This window comes from Nerophis lumbriciformis, linkage group LG01 (genome assembly GCF_033978685.3).
Source record: "Nerophis lumbriciformis linkage group LG01, RoL_Nlum_v2.1, whole genome shotgun sequence".
NCBI lineage: Eukaryota > Metazoa > Chordata > Actinopteri > Syngnathiformes > Syngnathidae > Nerophis > Nerophis lumbriciformis.
The window spans coordinates 324049-348849 of NC_084548.2; the positions used below are offsets into that span (position 1 = coordinate 324049).

A 24801-nucleotide genomic window follows, 5' to 3' on the forward strand; every position below is an offset into this window, starting at 1 on the left:
TTTGGGGTGCCATGTCATCTGCTGGTGTCGGTCCACTCTGTTTCCTGAGATCCAGGGTCAACACAGCCGTCTACCAGCAAGTTTTAGAGCACTTCATGCTTCCTGCTGCTGACCTGCTCTATGGAGATGGAGATTTCAAGTTCCAACAGGACTTGGCGCCTGCACACAGCGCAAAATCTACCCGGGCCTGGTTTACGGACCATGGTATTTCTGTTCTAAATTGGCCCGCCAACTCCCCTGACCTTAGCCCCATAGAAAATCTGTGGGGTATTGTGAAAAGGAAGATGCAGAATGCCAGACCCAAAAACGCAGAAGAGTTGAAGGCCACTATCAGAGCAACCTGGGCTCTCATAACACCTGAGCAGTGCCAGAAACTCATCGACTCCATGCCACGCCGCATTAACGCAGTAATTGAGGCAAAAGGAGCTCCAACCAAGTATTGAGTATTGTACATGCTCATATTTTTCATTTTCATACTTTTCAGTTGGCCAACATTTCTAAAAATCCCTTTTTTGTATTAGCCTTAAGTAATATTCTAATTTTGTGACACACGGAATTTTGGATTTTCATTTGTTGCCACTTCAAATCATCAAAATTAAATGAAATAAACATTTGAATGCATCAGTCTGTGTGCAATGAATAAATATAATGTACAAGTTACACCTTTTGAATGCAATTACTGAAATAAATCAAGTTTTTCAAAATATTCTAATTTACTGGCTTTTACCTGTATATACTGTACAGGGCAAACGTTTGGACACATCTTCTCCTCAGTCAATGTGTTGTCTTTATTTTAATAACTATTTACATTGTAGATTGTCACATCAAAACTATGAATGAACACACGTGGAGTTATGTACTTAACAAAAAAAGGTGAAATAACTGAAAATATGTTCTAGTTTATTCAAATTAGCCACCCTTTGCTCTGATTACTGCTTTGCACACTCTTGGCATTCTCTCCATGAGCTTCAAGCACACCTGTGAAGTGGAAAACCAATTCAGGTGACTACCTCTTGAAGCTCATCGGGTCGTGGCTGTCTTGACTTTACAATCATTTCTACAACTCTTATTTTTTTGTGATGTAGTGATTGGAGCACATACTTGTTGCTCACAAAAAAACATTCATGAAGTTTGCTTCTTTTATGAATTTAGTATGAAAATGTGAGGGTGAAAAGTATACATACAGCAATGTTAATATTTGCTTACATGTCCCTTGGCAAGTTGACCTGCAATAAGGCGCTTTTGGTAGCCATCCACAAGCTTCTGCTTGACCACTTGACCACTAAATTGCTGCAGTTCAGCTTTTCTGACATGGACTTGTTTCTTCAGCATTGTCCACACCTTTAAGTCAGGACTTTGGGAAGGCCATTCTAAAACCTTCATTCTAGCCTGATTTGGCCATTCCTTTACCACTTTTGACGTGTGTTCGGGGTCATTGTCCTGTTGGAACACCAGCAAAACAGGCCCAGAGCATAATACTACCACCACCATGTTTGACGGTAGGCATGGTGTTCCTGGGATTAAAGGCCTCACCTTTTTCTCCTCCAAACATATTACATATATTTTGCTTCATCTGACATCACATGGACAAAGATAAGACCTTCTGGAGGAAAGTTCTGTGTAGAAACTTAATCTCATGTGTCCTTTCCATTTATAATCCATTATTAACGAGTGACGAGACTCTGCAACGTCGCGTGGACATCGGGGGCGGTACCTCTGGATTGGCAGACCGGGGTGGTGGTTCCTCTCTTTAAGAAGGGGAACCGGAGGGTGTGTTCCAACTATCGTGGGATCACACTCCTCAGCCTTCCCGGTAAGGTCTATTCAGGTGTACTGGAGAGGAGGCTACGCCGGATAGTGTAACCTCGGATTCAGGAGGAACAGTGTGGTTTTTGTCCTGGTCGTGGAACTGTGGACCAGCTCTATACTCTCGGCAGGGTCCTTGAGGGTGCATGGGAGTTTGCCCAACCAGTCTACATGTGCTTTGTGGACTTGGAGAAGGCATTCGACCGTGTCCCTCGGGAAGTCCTGTGGGGAGTGCTCAGAGAGTATGGGGTATCGGACTGTCTGATTGTGGCAGTTCGCTCCCTGTATGATCAGTGTCAGAGCTTGGTCCGCATTGCCGGCAGTAAGTCGGACACGTTTCCAGTGAGGGTTGGACTCCGCCAAGGCTGCCCTTTGTCACCCATTCTGTTCATAACCTTTATGGACAGAATTTCTAGGCGCAGTCAAGGCGTTAAGGGGATCTGGTTTAGTGGCTGCAGGATTAGGTCTCTGCTATTTGCAGATGATGTGGTCCTGATGGCTTCCTCCGGCCAAGATCTTCAGCTCTCACTGGATCGGTTCACAGCCGAGTGTGAAGCGACTGGGTTGAGAATCAGCACCTCCAAGTCCGAGTCCATGGTTCTCTCCCGGAAAAGGGTGGAGTGCCATCTCCGGGTTGGGGAGGAGATCTTTCCCCAAGTGGAGGAGTTCAAGTACCTCGGAGTCTTGTTCACGAGTGGGGGAAGAGTGGATGGTGAGATCGACAGGCGGATCGGTGCGGCGTCTTCAGTAATGCGGACGCTGTATCGATCCGTTGTGGTGAAGAAGGAGCTGAGCCGGAAGGCAAAGCTCTCGATTTACCGGTCGATCTACGTTCCCATCCTCACCTATGGTCATGAGCTTTGGGTTATGACCGAAAGGACAAGATCACGGGTCGGAATGAGTTTCCTCCGCCGGGTGGCGGGGCTCTCCCTTAGAGATAGGGTGAGAAGCTCTGTCATTCGGGGGGAGCTCAAAGTAAAGCCGCTGCTCCTCCACATGGAGAGGAGCCCGATGAAGTGGTTTGGGCATCTGGTCAGGATGCCACCCAAACGCCTCCCTAGGAAGATGTTTAGGGCACGTCCGACCGGTAGGAGGCCGCGGGGAAGACCCAGGACACGCTGGGAAGACTATGTCTCCCGGCTGGCCTGGGAACGCCTCAGGATCCCCCGGGAGGAGCTGGACGAAGTGGCTGGGGAGAGGGAAGTCTGGGCTTCCCAGCTTAAGCTGCTGCCCCTGCGACCCGACCTCGGATAAGCGGAAGAAGATGTATGGATGGATGGATACATACATTGATATATACAGTATATAATTTATATTTATTTATTTTGCCGCTTTTGTTTACATGTTAAAGGTGTTTTAATGAATATACATGCATGTTTAACACATATAGATTCCTTTCTTTCATGAAGACAAGAATATAAGTTGGTGTATTACCTGATTCTGATGACTTGCGTTGATTGTAATCAGACAGTAGTGATGATAACGTCAACATTTTCAAATGGAGGAGAAAAACAAGTTCCTCCTTTCTGTCTAATACCACATGAAAGTAGTTGGTTTTTAGCATCTTATTTGTCCAGCTCCAGCTTCCATATTCATTTTTATACACTTTACAAGAAATACATTGGCGGCAAACTCCGTAGCTTGCTAGCTTGTTTGCGCTGGCTTTCGGAGACTCTTATTTTGAAAGCGCAGGCGCGATGGAGCAGCACTTTTATTGTGAAGACAGGAACTGTGCAGTCAGTCTTTAGGCTTTTGACGGGATGTACGGTTGAAATAAAAAATGGTCTTTTTTCCTTCACAGTTTTGATTGATTGATTGGAACTTTTATCAGTAGATTGCACAGTACAGTACATATTCCGAACAATTGACCACTAAATGGTAACACCCGAATAAGTTTTTCAACTTGTTTAAGTCAGGTCATGTGACCGCCTGGCTCTGTTTGATTGGTCCAACGTCACCAGTGACTGCATCTGATTGGTGGAACGGAGTGAACGTCACCAGTGACTGTATTTGTTGAAACGCAGGCACTATGAAGGTCTGTCTGACAGACCAAAACAAACAAAGCGTGCATTAACAGATCGATAAAAATTAGTAGCGAGTAGCGAGCTGAATATAGATAAAAGTAGCGGAGTAAAAGTAGCGTTTCTTCTCTATAAATATACTCAAGTAAAAGTAAGAGTATGTTGCATTAAAACTACTCTTAGAAGTACAATTTATCCCAAAAGTTACTCAAGTAGATGTAACGGAGTAAATGTAGCGCGTTACTACCCACCTCTGAGCGTCAACGTATTTCCTTTTACTACAAAAATCATATATTTAGTTTAAGGATAATTTATTGCCATTGAACCACATCATCATTTTCTGGAATTCTTTTTCTACAATTTGTAGGACGTCATTTATACTTTCTGCTGAATAAAATGAAGTGGTATCATCCGCAAATAAAATGCATTGAAGTAAATGAGAGTCATTTTTTTTTAACATTATCAATAATTTATGCGAGCGTTTTAGTACAGGGTTATACAAAACGTCGTAAGAACAAGGAACACCTGAACTAACAACACGGTGGATTCTTTTTGGTATGTTGAGATTAAGCTGTTCTGAGGCCTGAAGTTATTAAGCAACAAGGTCACAGGACAATCTCTTTGTGCTTTGATTCTTTTTTGCCGCACAGATTCTGTGAAAAGGACTTGGCAGATGCCCGAGAGCTGGCCTGAAACATTCCCATGCACACTTGGGTAACCAGCGGAGACTTTCATCTCTCCTAACAACGCCTACCCACCTTTTTATAGATCATGTGACACATGGCCACTCGGATCTGCATGCCGGCTCGCTGGACGTGGAAGAAGTACAGGTGGTGCAGCAGCGCCAGGGCAATGGTGCACATAGAAAGCCCGGCTGCGAAACCGAGGATCCGGTTCAGGGCCTTTCCATCGTTTGGGTTATAGTTCTCGAAAAAGCGTATCAAAATCCCCAGAATGACGGGCTGGATCACTTTTATCGCCTCCTGATGTGGAAAGTGAAATAAAGACAAGTGAAGGCAGACCAGTGACTTACTCCTAATATACGACAGCGGAACCTCTATTTACCAACTTAATTGGTTTTGAACTGGGCTCCTAAACCGAAAAGTTCGCGTAGTGAAGCAAAATTCTCCATAAGAAACAATGTAAAATTAAAGCTGCAAGCAGCATTGGTCGGGCCCGCGTATTTGGCAGGTGCTAGTCCTAAGTGTCCCAATACTTTTGTTTACTTTTAGTCTGAAGTGTCCCAAGACTTTTGTCTAGTGTACCTACCTTGTCTGCATTGTGTGGGCACGTTGGTGCTTCCTTCTTTTAAGCAGCCATCTTAAAAAAACAGCAGCGCAGCAGCATCAGTGCAGCGGGTCTTTGAAGGGTCATAAAATCAAAACCGGAGCAGGTATTAAAAAGCTCTTCTATACTTTTATACACAAGGGTTCTCTCTCCTGTGTTAGTTTGAAGCCTAAACGACAAACGCGCTCAGAGGAGATAGATTTTGAAGGAAGGTGACCGGTTTTTACAAAAATGTTGTTTTGAAGGGGGAATAGCAAACTTCCTGTTGATTTTTGCTGGGGGTTGTCAATTTATGAAATGTAGGTCTAAGTGAGACCTACATTGAGGTTTTTGTTTCATGTCTCTCCGACCTTCCCGAGGAGCAGTTTTTTCTCCGTTTTATTAAAAAATTGCTCAAGAGCGCAATTTTTAAATTTGGGGTTAGGTTTTTTTATTAGATCGCAATTTCTGCTAGTCCTGATGTGTGTGTTCAGTTCGGTGAGTTTTGAAGCATGTTAAGGGGGTCAAATTACAGCTCAAAGAGGCAAAAGTGACTGTTTTGAAGGGGGAATTGCCAACTTCCTGTTGATTTTTGCCCGAGGAAATTAATTAATGAAAAGTAGGGCTAAGTGAGCCCTACATAGAGGTTTTTGTTTCATGTCTCTACAACATTCGTACTGGGAGTTATAAGCAGTTTTCTTTCTAGGGGGCGCTAGAGCGCAATTTTGAGTTTTGGGGTTCGTTTTTTTTATTAAAAGACAATTTTCGCAGGTCCTGATGTGTGGGTCAAATATGGTGAGTTTTGAAGCATGTTAAGTGGGTCAAATTAGTGTCCCATTGCAAAAGGACTCCCGTTGGGATTCCTTTTACAATGGGCCATGCGGGCCCTAAATAGGAGTACGGTATTTTTTACTGTAAAATTTACTTTAGTTTTTTTTACTGTAAATAAAAAAACTGCAATTGTACAGTAAAATTTTGGCACCTGAGCTGCCAGTTTGCTTGTTTGTTTTGTTTAGTGTATTACTGTAAATGCCAAAACGGCACCACAGTTTATTAGTCAAAAAAAGTACTGTCTTTTTCATTGAGAGAAAAATGCTGTAAAAACCACAGTAAATGTCACAATTTGACCATGAAATCTATTGCTATTTTTACATTGCACAATTTGATGGATAACTTGTTTTGAAATCATTATTATTAGTATTTATTTCTATTTAAAAAATGGTTTAAATGTTTGATAATATATATATAATTAATTAGACAATATTTAAGTTAACAATTTGCAATTACATGGAGTACATATATTTTTTTCCCTCCCAAAATAGAAATAAATATTACATTAACTTGATACATATTATTTCCAGGCTTTCCAGGGCCAAATAAAATGAAGTGGCGGGCCCCATTTGGTCCCCGGGCCTTGACTTGGACACCTGTGTTCTAGAGATACAACTGCAAATTTACAGTAAAAATTTTGGCACCTGAGCTGCCAGTTTGTTTGGGTTTTTTATACACAAGGGTTCTCTCTCCTGTGTTAGTTTGAAGCCTAAACGACAAACGCGCTCAGACGAGATAGATTTTGAAGGAAGGTGACCGGTTTTTACAAAAATGTTGTTTTGAAGGGGGAATAGCAAACTTCCTGTTGATTTTTGCTGGGGGTTGTCAATTTATGAAATGTAGGTCTAAGTGAGACCTACATTGAGGTTTTTGTTTCATGTCTCTCCGACCTTCCCAGTGGGAGTTACAGGCAGTTTTGTCATTTTTTTCTTCCGAGGAGCAGTTTTTTCTCCGTTTTATTAAAAAATTGCTCTAGAGCGCAATTTTTAAATTTGGGGTTAGGTTTTTTTTATTAGATCGCAATTTCTGCTAGTCCTGATGTGTGTGTTCAGTTCGGTGAGTTTTGAAGCACGTTAAGGGGGTCAAATTACAGCTCAAAGAGGCAAAAGTGACTGTTTTTAGTACATTTTTGTCTTGAAGGGGGAATTGCCAACTTCCTGTTGATTTTTGCCCGAGGAAATTAATTAATGAAAAGTAGGGCTAAGTGAGCCCTACATAGAGGTTTTTGTTTCATGTCTCTACAACATTCGTACTGGGAGTTATAAGCAGTTTTCTTTCTAGGGGGCGCTAGAGCGCAATTTTGAGTTTTGGGGTTCGGTTTTTTTTTAATTAAAAGACAATTTTCGCAGGTCCTGATGTGTGGGTCAAATATGGTGAGTTTTGAAGCATGTTAAGTGGGTCAAATTAGTGTCCCATTACAAAAGGACTCCCTTTGGGATTCCTTTTACAATGGGCCATGCGGGCCCTAAATAGGAGTACGGTATTTTTTACTGTAAAATTTACTTTAGTTTTTTTACTGTAAATAAAAAAAACTGCAATTGTACAGTAAAATTTTGGCACCTGAGCTGCCAGTTTGCTTGTTTGTTTTGTTTAGTGTATTACTGTAAATGCCAAAACGGCACCACAGTTTATTAGTCAAAAAAAGTACTGTCTTTTTCCATCCATCCATCCATCTTCTTCCGCTTATCCGAGGTCGGGTCGCGGGGGCAGCAGCCTAAGCAGGGAAGCCCAGACTTCCCTCTCCCCAGCCACTTCGTCCAGCTCTTCCTGTGGGACCCCGAGGCGTTCCCAGGCCAGCCGGGAGACATAGTCTTCCCAACGTGTCCTGGGTCTTCCCCGCGGCCTCCTACCGGTCGGACGTGCCCTAAACACCTCCCTAGGGAGGCGTTCGGGTGGCATCCTGACCGGATGCCCGAACCACCTCATCTGGCTCCTCTCCATGTGGAGGAGCAGCGGCTTTACTTTGAGCTCCCCCCGAATGACAGAGCTTCTCACCCTATCTCTAAGGGAGAGACCCGCCACCCGGCGGAGGAAACTCATTTCGGCCGCTTGTACCCGTGATCTTGTCCTTTCGGTCATAACCCAAAGCTCATGACCATAGGTGAGGATGGGAAAGTAGATCGACCGGTAAATTGAGAGCTTTGCCTTCCGGCTCAGCTCCTTCTTCACCACAACGGATCGATACAGCGTCCGCATTACTGAAGACGCCGCACCGATCCGCCTGTCGATTTCACGATCCACTCTTCCCTCACTCGTGAACAAGACTCCGAGGTACTTGAACTCCTCCACTTGGGGCAAGATCTCCTCCCCAACCCGGAGATGGCACTCCACCCTTTTCCGGGCGAGAACCATGGACTCGGACTTGGAGGTGCTGATTCTCATCCCAGTCGCTTCACACTCGGCTGCGAACCGATCCAGTGAGAGCTGAAGATCCTGGCCAGATGAAGCCATCAGGACCACATCATCTGCAAAAAGCAGAGACCTAATCCTGCAGCCACCAAACCAGATCCCCTCAACGCCTTGACTGCGCCTAGAAATTCTGTCCATAAAAGTTATGAACAGAATCGGTGACAAAGGGCAGCCTTGGCGGAGTCCAACCCTCACTGGAAAAGTGTCCGACTTACTGCCGGCAATGCGGACCAAGCTCTGGCACCGAGTATACAGGGAGCGGACCGCCACAATCAGACAGTCCGTTACCCCATACTCTCTGAGCACTCCCCACAGGACTTCCCGAGGGACACGGTCGAATGCCTTCTCCAAGTCCACAAAACACATGTAGACTGGTTGGGCAAACTCCCATGCACCCTCAAGGACCCTGCCGAGAGTATAGAGCTGGTCCACAGTTCCACGACCAGGACGAAAACCACACTGTTCCTCCTGAATCCGAGGTTCGACTATCCGGCGTAGCCTCCTCTCCAGTACACCTGAATAGACTTTACCGGGAAGGCTGAGGAGTGTGATCCCACGATAGTTAGAACACACCCTCCGGTTCCCCTTCTTAAAGAGAGGAACCACCACCCCGGTCTGCCAATCCAGAGGTACCGCCCCCGATGTCCACGCGATGCTGCAGAGTCTTGTCAACCAAGACAGCCCCACAGCATCCAGAGCCTTAAGGAACTCCGGGCGGATCTCATCTACCCCTGGGGCCTTGCCACCGAGGAGCTTTTTAACTACCTCAGCAACCTCAGCCTCAGAAATAGGAGAGCCCACCACAGACTCCCCAGGCACTGCTTCCTCATAGGAAGACGTGTTGGTGGGATTGAGGAGGTCTTCGAAGTATTCCCTCCACCGATCCACAACATCCGCAGTCGAGGTCAGCAGAACACCATCCCCACCATACACGGTGTTGATAGTGCACTGCTTCCCCTTCCTGAGGCGGCGGATGGTGGTCCAGAATTGCTTCGAAGCCGTCCGGAAGTCGTTTTCCATGGCTTCCCCGAACTCCTCCCATGTCCGAGTTTTTGCCTCTGCGACCGCTGAAGCCGCACACCGCTTGGCCTGTCGGTACTTGTCCGCTGCCTCAGGAGTCCTATGAGCCAAAAGAACCCGATAGGACTCCTTCTTCAGCTTGACGGCATCCCTCACCGCCGGTGTCCACCAACGGGTTCTAGGATTACCGCCACGACAAGCACCAACTACCTTGCGGCCACAGCTCCAATCAGCCGCCTCGACAATAGAGTTTTTTTACTGTAAATAAAAAAACTGCAATTGTACAGTAAAATTTTGGCACCTGAGCTGCCAGTTTGCTTGTTTGTTTTGTTTAGTGTATTACTGTAAATGCCAAAACGGCACCACAGTTTATTAGTCAAAAAAAGTACTGTCTTTTTCATTTAGAGAAAAATGCTGTAAAAACCACAGTAAATGTCACAATTTGACCATGAAATCTATTGCTACTTTTACATTGCACAATTTGATGGATAACTTGTTTTGAAATCATTATTATTAGTATTTATTTCTATTTAAAAAATGGTTTGAATGTTTGATAATATATATATATATATATATATATATATATATAAAAATATATATATATATATATATAAAATTAGACAATATTTAAGTTGACATAATTTGCAATTACATGGAGTACATATATTTTTTTCCCTCCCAAAATAGAAAAAAAGAATACATTTAGTAAGAAAGGTTACCGTACTTTATTGATACATATTATTTCCAGGGCCAAATAAAATGATGTGGCGGGCCCCATCTGGTCCCCGGACCTGTGCTGGTTGGCACTAACATTGTTCAGATTGTACCGTATTTTCCGCACTATTAGCCGCACCTAAAAACCACAAATTTACTCAAAAGCTGACAGTGCGGCTTATAACCCGGTGCGCTTTATATATGGATAAATATTAAGATTCATTTTCATAAAGTTTCGGTCTCGCAACTTCGGTAAACAGCCGCCATCTTTTTTCCCGGTAGAACAGGAAGCGCTTCTTCTTCTACGCAAGCAACCGCCAAGGTAAGCACCCGCCCCCATAGAACAGGAAGCGCTTCTTCTTCTACTGTAAGCAACCACCCGCCCCCGGAAGAAGAAGAAGCGCGCGGATTTTCGTTTCATTTCCTTTGTGTGTTTACATCTGTAAAGACCAGACCACAAAATGGCTCCTACTAAGCGACACGCGTATAACGCAGAATTGGAAATGGATGGATTGAAGAAAAGATGAGCGAGTGGTTAAGGGAAGTTTACGCGAAGAGGCCGGGTGGCTTTTTTCACACAGCTCCGTCCATGTTGATATACGACTCCATGCGCGCCCACATCACAGATGGTGTCAAAAAACAAGTGAAGCACACAAATACAACACTCGCCGTCATTCCGGGTGGATTAACCAAAGAACTCCAACCGCTGGATATTGGTGTCAACAGGGCATTCAAATCACGACTGCGAACGGCGTGGGAACAATGGATGACCGAAGGCGAACACACCTTCACTAAGACAGGGAGACAGCGCCGGACGACATACGCCAACATCTGCCAGTGGATCGTAAATGCCTGGGCAGATATTTCGGTCACAACTGTGGTCCGAGCTTTCCGGAAGGCAGGATTCACAGAACTGCTGGACAACAGTGACACTGACTCCGATGACTTCGACGAGACGGAACCGGCCATTTTGGATCCCACATTTGCCCAACTTTTCAATTCGGACACCGAAGACGAAGAATTCGAAGGATTTCCGAATGAAGAATAACTTCAGAAAGTGAGCGCTATGTTTATTTTGTGTGTTGTGACATTAACGTTCGAGCAACATTATGTTGCTATTGCTCTGCACTATTTTGAATTTTACTATGTTTGTGATTGCACATTTGCGTACATTTTGGGACAGAGTTGTTAGAACGCTGGTTTTTAATATATTATTAAAGTTTGACTGACCTATCTGACTGTTTTTTTGACATTCCCTTTGGCGCAGCGTAGGCGCGGCTTATAGTCCGGGGCGGCTTATAGGTGGACAAAGTTTTGAAATATGCCATTCATTGAAGGTGCGGCTAATAACCCGGGGCGGCTTATGGTGCGGAAAATACGGTAATCATCCAAATTTGAGCGTTACGGTCGGACGGGTTTTCACGGGACACATTTCCAGTGTTGTGTGTTGTTGGGCTGAGAAGCTACGGATGTATAGATACTGCTCAATTGCTGATAAGAAAACAAAGTCTGAATGTCATTAAAACATTTTTTATTAAAAGAAACGCATAAGTAATATTTTGACGCAAAAAATTATGTTTAAAATGGCGGACACTTCCCATGCCTGATGATGGTTTTTAGCCCTGACAAAAGTTCTTATCTTAGTTAAGGTTTATGCAATTTGAACACAATATAAAGTGATATACAGTACTGTATAAAAAAATAATAAAAAAAGGTGATGAACTATATCTTATCTAGTGCCCTCACAAACGCATACCTGCCAACTTTTGAAATCAGAAAAACCTAGTAGCCAGGGTCCAGGGGCCGCAGGCCCCGGTAGGTCCAGGACAAAGTCCTGGTGGGGGGTTCAGGCTTCGCCCCCCGACGCAAAATGATTATTAGCATTCAGACAGGTTAAAATGTTGCTAAAACCATCACTTTTCTATCAGTCACAGTGACTTTTCAAAACAAAAATATGACAGCAAAAATCATATGGGTTGATTGACATGTTTATTCTGTAAGATAACTTCAATAGTTTGAAATTATTTTGACAGTTAATGCCAGTTATCCTGTCAACCTTTCACAAGACTTCAATTTGTTCATTGAAAGTATAAACACTTTTTACAGTAAACAAATGGTAAAACAGTACTAAACAATTCCATAAAAAAAAAATTGGTGTCATTATTAACTTTCTGTCCAAGCTTGTTCAATTGTAAAAAATATTCTGTGCCTAAAATTCACATTTCTATCACAATTATCATACTGTAAACATGGTAAGCTAACTTCATTAAAATTAATAGTCCTGTCAATAGCATGGAATTACAATTCAAATGTAGTTTTTTTTGTAAGCCTTTCAAAAGAATTCAAAATATGAAAAATGAATGAAAATTAATTGAAGCCATCAGACGCTTGAAAAGTGGCACATCACATCTCTAATGTAATCATTTGAACTTTTCAACAGAAATAGCACTGCAAAAATATTAAGGACATACTTCTGTATTTTGGTAGTTAGGCTGTCAACATTTAACAAGATTTCTTCAACTTGGACTTGAAAGCATAAATAGTATAAAGACTTTTAACAGTATAACAGTACTAAACAATTCCAATAGATAACATTGGTGTCATTACCTTTTTGTTTGCTCAATTATTGCCTCCGTAAATAAAACTTCGGCATTCATCACATCCAAAGAATCTGTTTGGGCGACGAAAAACGTTGAAAGTTTTCCACTTGTATCGCTAGCAACGGCATTAGACTTGGGTTTTTTTTGTCCCAACGTGGTCTTTTACATCGCTAATTCCTCCGTGTCCGATCGAAAAATCTTGTCTGCACAAAGTGCAATTCGCGTAGTTTTCACCCTTTTTGGAACGGATAATTATTCCCGGATAGGCTTTTGAATATTCTTCACGGAATGACTGCAGTTTTCTTTTCGGTTTAAGACTCGTATGCGATTTTTCTCCGGCTGATTCCATGATCGTTCGCTCGTTTGGAAACAATGGGCAACAGGTGCCTCGTGCTTGGCAGCGGTGCTATAAATAGCCTCGCACATGGCATTCGGAATGGCTCGATAGGAAGTTACGGGAAGCAGTGTCGATTGTCATTGTTGTTACGCGATTTCGTGAATAAAACGTTTAAAAAAATTTTTTTTTTTAATTAATGAAAAAACGTATTTTTTATCACTGCAACCATAACCCGGAATAGGTTGATGAAAACCGTACTAATTACGGGAAAACCGGAGTAGTTGGCAGGTATGCAAACGATCAGAAATCACAAAAATCTGTAACTTTAACAACCGTGTTGCTACAATAACAAACATTTAAAAAAGTAAAATCCACTTCCAGTACGTCAACATCTGCAAATAAGCAGCTGACGAGAAGAGAGAGAGAAGAAAGAAAGGAAGGGGAGTAGGGAGGGGACGGGAAATAGGGGGCCGTGTGTGTGGCCTTGGAAGAGAGCTAATGTCTTCACCGCCGCTGTGAAATTAAGACCTCTTTAGCATCTTTTTCCAGAACAGTCGGTTCTCATGACAATTAATGAATGAAGCGTTCGAAGACACAGATACGGTTAGCAAACAGCTTGTTGCAAAAAGAGAGGTTTGTAAACGGAGGTTCCACTGTAACTGGGTGTTCTGCTTGCTATCATTCTATATTTATCAACACTGACCTCGACAAAAGTGAAGAATCCCAGCACTGCGTATGACTTCCAGTAACACTTAACAATGCTGCGAGTGAGTTTTGGCTTCCGTAATCCTTTGGTGGCCTCCAGAACCTCCTGATCCCAGTATCTGTGAGAGAAATAGCAAGAGGGTGAACTAAGCAACTTGTCTGGTCAGATGAGGGCAACATGGTCACATGTTCTCCTTCATCATCATTCATCATTTTTTTTGGATTCCTTTCATGAAAATGCATACAGGTAAAAGCCAGTAAATTAGAATATTTTGAAAAACTTGATTTATTTCAGTAATTGCATTCAAAAGGTGTAACTTGTACATTATATTTATTCATTGCACACAGACTGATGCATTCAAATGTTTATTTCATTTAATTTTGATGATTTGAAGTGGCAACAAATGAAAATCCAAAATTCCGTGTGTCACAAAATTAGAATATTACTTAAGGCTAATACAAAAAAGGGATTTTTAGAAATGTTGGCCAACTGAAAAGTATGAAAATGAAAAATATGAGCATGTACAATACTCAATACTTGGTTGGAGCTACTTTTGCCTCAATTACTGCGTTAATGCGGCGTGGCATGGAGTCGATGAGTTTCTGGCACTGCTCAGGTGTTATGAGAGCCCAGGTTGCTCTGATAGTGGCCTTCAACCCTTCTGCGTTTTTGGGTCTGGCATTCTGCATCTTCCTTTTCACAATACCCCACAGATTTTCTATGGGGCTAAGGTCAGGGGAGTTGGCGGGCCAATTTAGAACAGAAATACCATGGTCCGTAAACCAGGCACGGGTAGATTTTGCGCTGTGTGCAGGCGCCAAGTCCTGTTGGAACTTGAAATCTCCATCTCCATAGAGCAGGTCAGCAGCAGGAAGCATGAAGTGCTCTAAAACTTGCTGGTAGACGGCTGCGTTGACCCTGGATCTCAGGAAACAGAGTGGACCGACACCAGCAGATGACATGGCACCCCAAACCATCACCCAACCATGCAAATTTTGCATTTCCTTTGGAAATCGAGGTCCCAGAGTCTGGAGGAAGACAGGAGAGGCACAGGATCCACGTTGCCTGAAGTCTAGTGTAAAGTTTCCACCATCAGTGATGGTTTGGGGTGCCATGTCATCTGCTGGTGTCGGTCCACTCTGTTTCCTGAGATCCAGGGTCAACGCAGCCGTCTACCAGCAAGTTTTAGAGCACTTCATGCTTCCTGCTGCTGACCTGCTCTATGGAGATGGAGATTTCAAGTTCCAACAGGACTTGGCGCCTGCACACAGCGCAAAATCTACCCGTGCCTGGTTTACGGACCATGGTATTTCTGTTCTAAATTGGCCCGCCAACTCCCCTGACCTTAGCCCCATAGAAAATCTGTGGGGTATTGTGAAAAGGAAGATGCAGAATGCCAGACCCAAAAACGCAGAAGAGTTGAAGGCCACTATCAGAGCAACCTGGGCTCTCATAACACCTGAGCAGTGCCAGAAACTCATCGACTCCATGCCACGCCGCATTAACGCAGTAATTGAGGCAAAAGGAGCTCCAACCAAGTATTGAGTATTGTACGTGCTCATATTTTTCATTTTCGTACTTTTCAGTTGGCCAACATTTCTAAAAATCCCTTTTTTGTATTAGCCTTAAGTAATATTCTAATTTTGTGACACACGGAATTTTGGATTTTCATTTGTTGCCACTTCAAATCATCAAAATGAAATGAAATAAACATTTGAATGCATCAGTCTGTGTGCAATGAATAAATATAATGTACAAGTTACACCTTTTGAATGCAATTACTGAAATAAATCAAGTTTTTCAAAATATTCTAATTTACTGGCTTTTACCTGTATATACAAGCCATGTACAGTTGACACTTTCATTGTTTTTTTTCTTTCTTATACATTTCCATGATCAGAAAGGAGCAGATGGAAGAATAATAGGAGTGTAACGGTACTAAGGCTGAAACGACGCGTCGACGTCATCGGTTACGTAAATACGTCGACGCCGTTTTTGTGCGTCGATGCGTCGCATATTTACGTCACACTACCGTCATGGCGGAGCGCAAAGCAGACGATGCGAGCGGTGCGAGCGAGGGGAAAAAAAGCAAGCCAAAAGTCGTCAAAAGTGTGGGAGTATTTCAATAAACATTTTCGATTGTCATTGTTGTTACGCGATTTCGTGAATAAAACTTTTTAAAAAATTATTTTTTTTAATGAATGAAAAACCGTATTTTTTATCACTGCAACCGTAACCCGGAATAGGTTGATGAAAACCGTACTAATTACGGGAAAACCGGAGTAGTTGGCAGGTATGCAATCAGATTTCAGCTGGCTTGTTGCCAGCGCTGTGTGAAGTCTGCTGGATAAGACAGTTGCGATAGCCAATCACCGCAATGATAAACAATGTCAAATTAATATCTCTTTACTATCTACAGGCAGAATGTATGATGCAACGCTAATAGCAGAATGTATGATGCAACTCTAATAGTAAAGTGATGTGGTAAGCAGACAGGAAGGAGAAAGTAATCACATGACCAGTTAGCTGCACTTCTAATCTGATTTGAGCGACTGGAGAGTGATGAAATGTTTCTTCAAAGTGAAACTTCAAATGAGCAACTTTTCCACTACAAAGGGGGCCCAAATATTAACGCTGAATTAGTCATCTTACTCATGATTTGAATCATATTCAATAATTATATCCAACCTAAGTAGAGTTTGACAAATGATATGGAATCATATGTTAGTTGTATTAGCCTACTATCAAAATGACTTTGAAAGTCTTATATAAGTGTTATAATGAAGGCAACACATGACGTAAGGTTCTATTAGTTATATTAGCCTACTATCAAAATGACTTTAAAAGTCTTATATAAGTGTTATAATGAAGGCAACGCATGATGTAAGTGTCTAAATTAGCTATATTAGCCTACTATCAAAATGACTTTGAAAGTCTTATATAAGTGTTATAATGAAGGCAACACATGACGTAAGGTTCTATTAGTTATATTAGCCTACTATCAAAATGACTTTAAAAGTCTTATATAAGTGTTATAATGAAGACAACACATGACGTAAAGTGTCTATATTAGCCTACTATCAAAATGACTTTAAAAGTCTTATATAAGTGTTATAATGAAGGCAACACATGACGTAAGTGTCTATATTAGTTATATTAGCCTACTATCAAAATGACTTTTAAAGTCTTGTATGACGTGTCTATATTAGTTGTATTAGCCTACTATCAAAATTACTTTGAAAGTCTTATATAAGTGTTATAATGAAGACTACACATGACGTAAAGTGTCTATATTAGCCTACTAACAAAATGACTCTTAAAGTCTTATATAAGTGTTATAATGAAGGCAACACATGATGTAAGTGTCTATATTAGTTATATTAGCCTACTATCAACATTACTTTTAAAGTCTTATATAAGTGTTATAATGAAGGCAACAAATGACGTAACTTTCTATTATAGTTATATTAGCCTACTATCAAAATGGCTTTAAAAGTCTTATATAAGTGTTATAATGAAGACAACACATGACGTAAGTGTCTATATTAGTTATATTAGCCTACTATCAAAATTACTTTTAAAGTCTTACATGACGTGTCTATATTAGTTATATTAGCCTACTATCAAAATGACTTTAAAAGTCTTATATAAGTGTTATAATGAAGGCAACGCATGATGTAAGTGTCTATATTAGCTATGTTAGCCTACTATCAAAATTACTTTAAAGTCTTATGTTAATCCCAAAAAAAAAAAAATTATTTAACACATAAACCTCAGGTTGATTACAAAAATAAGTACCATAAATTCCAGACTATAAGCCGCTACTTTTTTCCTACGCTTAACCCTGTGGCTTAAAAACTGGTGCAGCCAATTTATGTTGGTTTCTTTTGCTGACGGCCATAATGCAAATAATTAAAAAAAGTAATAAATAAGCAAAAGCACTGAAATGGTGTGTTATTGTTTGTGCTATAGCGCCATCTTCTGGACGAGCGAATGCTTAGACTTAGACAAACTTTATTGATCCGCAAAGGAAATTGTTCAAAATTGTTCTGTTTCGAGCTTTCAACCGGAGGTACCTTACGTCTTCTGGCGTTTCTACTGTTATGGATTTGTCATTCCTCACTCCACGTGACGTTTGGAAGTTTTACAATATAACTAAAACAATTCTAACTTACTAAACCGTCCCATGTGTGATGTCTGTAGGAGAGTTTTCATGCATATTTGTAAACGCTACTGTCATTTAATCAAGCTAGCTATCATGCTAACACATTTACGAGAGTCTGGGTAAGTATTACCGTATTTTCCGCACTATTAGCCGCACCTAAAAACCACAAATTTACTCAAAAGCTGACAGTGCGGCTTATAACCCGGTGCGCTTTATATATGGATTAATATTAAGATTCATTTTCATAAAGTTTAGGTCTCGCAACTACGGTAAACAGCCGCCATCTTTTTTCCCCGTAGAAGAGGAAGCGCTTCTTCTTCTACGGCAAGCAACCGCCAAGGTAAGCACCCGCCCCCATAGAAGAGGAAGCGCTTCTTCTTCTACTGTAAGCAACCACCCGCCCCCGTAGAAGAAGAAGAAGCGCGCGGATATTACGTTTCATTTCCTTTGTGTGTTTACATCTGTAAAGACCACAAAATGGCTCCTACTAAGCGACAGGTTTCCGGTTCATGAAAAGACGCAATCTCTCCATCCGCACACGGACTACTATTTCACAGCAACTGCCTAAAGACTTTCAAGAAAAGCTGGCTACTTTCCGTGCATATTGTAAAAACAAGATAGCTGAAAAAAAGATCCGGCCAGAGAACATTATCAACATGGACGAGGTTCCACTGACTTTTGATATTCCTGTGAACCGCACTGTGGATACAACGGGAGCACGTACGGTGAATATTCGCACCACAGGGAATGAGAAGTCATCCTTCACTGTGGTTCTAGCTTGCCATGCTAATGGCCAGAAACTTCCACCCATGGTGATATTCAAAAGGAAGACCTTGCCAAAAGAGACCTTTCCAGCCGGCGTCATCATAAAAGCTAACTCGAAGGGATGGATGGATGAAGAAAAGATGAGCGAGTGGTTAAGGGAAGTTTACGCGAAGAGGCCGGGTGGCTTTTTTCACGCAGCTCTGTCCATGTTGATATACGACTCCATGCGCGCCCACATCACGCTGGTTTTTAATATATTATTAAAGTTTGACTGACCTATCTGACTGTTTTTTTGACATTCCTTTAGCGCAGTTAGATGCGGCTTATAACACGGGGCGGCTTATAGGTGGACAAAGTTTTGAAATATGCCGTTCATTGAAGGCGCGGCTTATAACCCAGGGCGCCTTATGGTGCGGAAAATACGGTATTAACCTACAATGGCATTCTTTTTGTATTGTTTCCGTTTCACAAATTCCTCGGTAAATTCACCAAAACGTCACCGTGGAGGTATATAGTCTGTTTAGCTGACTGGAGAGCTAGCTCGCGCAGCTAGTGGGTCCATGACGATGACTTGCGTTTTGTTTGATCAGCCGTTTAACTGCCGCGTTACAGACACCGTTTGGAAACACTTAAGGTATGTAAATAACAATTTAAAAAATCTTTGTGTAAATAACTCATTTTGCAACGTACAAACCCCGTTTCCATATGAGTTCCATATGAGGAGTGTTGCTACTGTCGGAGGCAGATATTTACATATATCCGAATTTAAGTTGTACTTCTTCCATTTCTTTGTCATATTTGAAAACAGCTCGTGTTTTCCATTTCTTCTCTTGATGCTCTGTCAGCAAGTATACTGTGTGTGTTAACCTTGAGTTCTTTGGAATGTGTTTTGACTAGCATTTGTTTTGTCTACAGAGATGGGACGAGAGAGAGAGGGTGGTGGGATCGGGAAGACAGACCATTTGGGGAGGCGCGATAGAATGTTCTAGGGTTAGACTGGTCTCAAAATGTATATTGGCAAAGCTTTGAGAATATACAACAAAATACCTATTCTGTCTCTGGTGGTTTTTCAACTCAGCTTTAAGTGTCGGAAAGAACTTGGGAGCGAATTGTGACTTGAATTCCCTGGGAGGAACAAATGGTCCAAAACGCAACAATTTGGGGGCTCGTCCGGGGTTACCGGGGTTCAATCCCCACCTTCTACCATCCTAGTCACGTCCGTTGTGTCCTTGAGCAAGACACTTCACCCTTGCTTAGCGCCTTGCATGGCAGCTCCCGTCATCAGTGTGTGAATGTGTGTGTGAATGGGTGAATGTGGAAATACTGTCAAAGCGCTTTGAGTACCTTGAAGGTAGAAAAGCGCTATACAAGTATAACCCATTTATCATTTATGAGTTGGGAAATTGTGTTAGATGTAAATATAAACGGAATACAATGATTTGCAAATCCTTTTCAACCCATATTCAATTGAATGCACTACAAAGACAACATATTTGATGTTCAAACTCATAAACTTTATTTAGAATTTCATGGCTGCAACACGTGCCATAGTAGTTGGGAAAGGGCATGTTCACCACTGTGTTACATCACCTTTTCTTTTAACAACACTCAGTAAACGATTGGGAACTGAGGAAACTAATTGTTGAAGCTTTGAAAGTGGAATTCTTTCCCATTCTTGTTTTATGTAGAGCTTCAGTCGTTCAACAGTCCGGGGTCTCCGCTGTCGTATTTTACGCTTCACAATGCGCCACACATTTTCGATGGGAGACAGGTCTGGACTGCAGGCGGCCCAGGAAAGTACCCGCACTCTTTTTTTTACGAAGCCACGCTGTTGTAACACGTGCTGAATGTGGCTTGGCATTGTCTTGCTGAAATAAGCAGGGGCGTCCATGAAAAAGACGGCGCTTAGATGTCAGCATATGTTGTTCCAAAACCTGTTTGTACCTTCCAGCATTAATGGTGCCTTCACAGATGTGTAAGTTACCCATGCCTTGGGCACTAATGCACCCCCATACCATCACACATGCTGGCTTTTCAACTTTGCGTCGATAACAGTCTGGATGGTTCGCTTCCCCTTTGGTCCGGATGACACGATGTCGAATATTTCCAAAAACAATTTGAAATGTGGACTCGTCAGACCACAGAACACTTTTCCACTTTGCATGAGTCCATCTTAGATGATCTCGGGCCCAGAGAAGTCGGCGGCGTTTCTGGGTGTTGTTGATAAATGGCTTTCGCTTTGCATAGTAGAGCTTTAACTTGCACTTACAGATGTAGCGACCAACTGTATTTAGTGACAGTGGTTTTCTGAAGTGTTCCTGAGCCCATGTGGTGATATCCTTTAAGAGATTGATGTCGGTTTTTGACACAGTGCCGTCTGAGGGATGGAAGGTCACGGTCATTCAATGTTGGTTTTCGGTGGAGTGATTTCTCCAGATTCTCTGAACCTTTTGATGATATTATGGACCGTAGATGTTGAAATCCCTCAATTTCTTGCAATTGCACTTTGAGAAACGTTGTTCTTAAACTGTTTGACTATTTGCTCACGCAGTTGTGGACAAAGAGGTGTACCTCGCCCCATCCTTTCTAGTGAAAGACTGAGCATTTTTTGGGGAAGCTGTTTTTATACCCAATCATGGCACCCACCTGTTCCCAATTAGCCTGCACACCTGTGGGATGTTCCAAATAAGTGTTTGATGAGCATTCCTCAACTTTATCAGTATTTATTGCCACCTTTCCCAACTTCTTTGTCACGTGTTGCTGGCATCAAATTCTAAAGTTAATGATTATTTGCAAAAAAAAAAAAAATGTTTATGAGTTTGAACATCAAATATGTTGTCTTTGTAGCATATTCAACTGAATATGGGTTGAAAAGGATTTGCAAATCATTGTATTCCGTTTATATTCACGTCTAACACAATTTCCCAACTCATATGGAAACAGGGTTTGTATATATGTGCGACTTATAATCTGGTGCGGATAATCCATCCATCCATCCATCCATCTTCTTCCGCTTATCCGAGGTCGGGTCGCGGGGGCAGCAGCCTAAGCAGGGAAGCCCAGACTTCCCTCTCCCCAGCCACTTCGTCCAGCTCTTCCTGTGGGACCCCGAGGCGTTCCCAGGCCAGCCGGGAGACACAGTCTTCCCAACGTGTCCTGGGTCTTCCCCGCGGCCTCCTACCGGTCGGACGTGCCCTAAACACCTCCCTAGGGAGGCGTTCGGGGTGGCATCCTGACCAGATGCCCGAACCACCTCATCTGGCTCCTCTCGATGTGGAGGAGCAGCGGCTTTACTTTGAGCTCCCCCCGGATGGCAGAGCTTCTCACCCTATCTCTAAGGGAGAGCCCCGCCACCCGGCGGAGGAAACTCATTTCGGCCGCTTGTACCCGTGATCTTGTCCTTTCGGTCATAACCCAAAGCTCATGACCATAGGTGAGGATGGGAACGTAGATCGACCGGTAAATTGAGAGCTTTGCCTTCCGGCTCAGCTCCTTCTTCACCACAACGGATCGATACAGCGTCCGCATTACTGAAGACGCCGCACCGATCCGCCTGTCGATCTCACGATCCACTCTTCCCTCACTCGTGAACAAGACTCCGAGGTACTTGAACTCCTCCACTTGGGGCAAGATCTCCTCCCCAACCCGGAGATGGCACTCCACCCTTTTCCGGGCGAGAACCATGGACTCGGACTTGGAGGTGCTGATTCTCATCCCAGTCGCTTCACACTCGGCTGCGAACCGATCCAGTGAGAGCTGAAGATCCTGGACAGATGAAGCCATCAGGACCACATCATCTGCAAAAAGCAGAGACCTAATCCTGCAGCCACCAAACAAGATCCCCTCAACGCCTTGACTGCGCCTAGAAATTCTGTCCATAAAGGTTATGAACAGAATCGGTGACAAAGGGCAGCCTTGGTGGAGTCCAACCCTCACTGGAAACGTGTCCGACTTACTACCGGCAATGCGGACCAAGCTCTGGCACTGATCATACAGGGAGCGGACTGCCACAATCAGACAGTCCGATACCCCGTACTCTCTGAGCACCCCCCACAGGACTTCCCGAGGGACACGGTCGAATGCCTTCTCCAAGTCCACAAAACACATGTAGACTGGTTGGGCAAACTCCCATGCACCCTCAAGGACCCTGCCCAGAGTATAGAGCTGGTCCACAGTTCCACGACCAGGACGAAAACCACACTGTTCCTCCTGAATCCGAGGTTCGACTATCCGGCGTAGCCTCCTCTCCAGTACACCTGAATAGACCTTACCGGGAAGCATGAGGAGTGTGATCCCACGATAGTTAGAACACACCCTCCGGTTCCCCTTGTTAAAGAGAGGAACCACCACCCCGGTCTGCCAATCCAGTGGTACCGCCCCCGATGTCCACGCGATGCTGCAGAGTCTTGTCAACCAAGACAGCCCCACAGCATCCAGAGCCTTAAGGAACTCCGGGCGGATCTCATCCACCCCCGGGGCCTTGCCACCGAGGAGCTTTTTAACTACCTCAGCAACCTCAGCCCCAGAAATACAAAACAAAGGTTTCTTTCAAATGAAATACATCTGTCACACAGCCTGTAGGTTCAACGTGCACAAGTGAATGTCTTAGTTGCTCAGACGGCAATGTGTTTAAACAAGTACGTATACACAAATATTTGTACAAAGAAAGAAGGTCAATGTATCTCGTATTCATGTTAGTTTTTAAAAGGGTTTGTTTGCGACATTTACACAGTTGCCTAGAGGGCGCTAACTTTAAGTTATATATCCTGCTCTCTTAGGATGTAATGACGTAACTACGCTTTGGATGGTTATAGGCCAGGGGTCGGCAACCCAAAACGTTGAAAGAGCCATATTGGACCAAAAATACAAAAGACATATCTGTCTGGAGCCGCAGAAAATGAAAAGTCTTACAACAAGTGTTATAATGATGTAAGTGTCTATATTAGCTATATTAGCCTACTATCAAAATGACTTTAAAAGTCTTATATAAGTGTTATAATGAAGGCAACACATGACGTAAGTGTCTATATTAGCTATATTAGCCTACTATCAAAATGACTATTTAAGTCTTATATAAGTGTTATAATGAAGGCGACACATGATGTAAGTGTCTATTATAATTATATTAGCCTACTATCAAAATGACTTTAAAAGTCTTATATAAGTGTTATAATGAAGGCAACACATGACATAAGTGTCTATATTAGCTATATTAGCCTACTATCAAAATGACTTTAAAAGTCTTATATAAGTGTTATAATGAAGGCAACACATGATGTAAGTGTTTATATTAGCTATATTAGCCTACTATCAAAATGACTGTAAAAGTCTTATATAAGTGTTACAATGAAGGCAACACATGATGTAAGTGTCTATATTAGCTATATTAGCCTACTATCAAAATGACTGTAAAAGTCTTATATAAGTGTTACAATGAAGGCAACACATGATGTGTCTATTATAATTATATTAGCCTACTATCAAAATTACTTTAAAAGTCTTATATAAGTGTTATAATGAAGGCAACACATGACGTAAGTGTCTATATTAGTTGTATTAGCCTACTATCAAAATGACTTTAAAAGTCTTATATAAGTGTTATAATGAAGACAACACATGACGTAAGTGTCTATATTAGTTATATTAGCCTACTATCAAAATTACTATTAAAGTCTTATATAAGTGTTATAATGAAGGCGACACATGATGTAAGTGTCTATTATAATTATATTAGCCTACTATCAAAATGACTTTAAAAGTCTTATATAAGTGTTATAATGAAGGCAACACATGACGTAAGTGTCTATATTAGCTATATTAGCCTACTATCAAAATGACTGTAAAAGTCTTATATAAGTGTTATAATGAAGGCAACACATGACGTAAGTGTCTATATTAGTTGTATTAGCCTACTATCAAAATGACTTTAAAAGTCTTATATACTGTAAGTGTTATAATAAAGACAGCACATGATGTAAGTGTCTATATTAGTTATATTATCCTACTTTCAAAATGACTTTAAAAGTCTTATATAAGTGTTATAATGAAGACAACACATGACGTAAGTGTCTATATTAGTTATATTAGCCTACTTTCAAAATGATTTTAAAAGTCGTATATAAGTGTTATAACGAAGGCAACACATGATGTAAGTGTCTATC

The 24801-nt window shown here is 42.3% G+C and overlaps 1 protein-coding gene across 1 annotated transcript in view; it reads right to left on the minus strand.

Moving 5' to 3' along the window:
* The window catches only part of abcc4 (ATP binding cassette subfamily C member 4 (PEL blood group)), a 135172-nt gene that overhangs the window by 76278 nt on the left and 34093 nt on the right, over positions 1 to 24801 (minus strand). Inside the window, exons 5-6 of the mRNA XM_061973616.2 lie at positions 13708 to 13828; positions 4586 to 4810 (exon numbers count right to left, since the gene is read on the minus strand). Of these exons, the coding sequence (XP_061829600.2) occupies positions 4586 to 4810; positions 13708 to 13828 (346 nt within the window). The remainder of the gene's footprint in view (positions 1 to 4585; positions 4811 to 13707; positions 13829 to 24801) is intronic.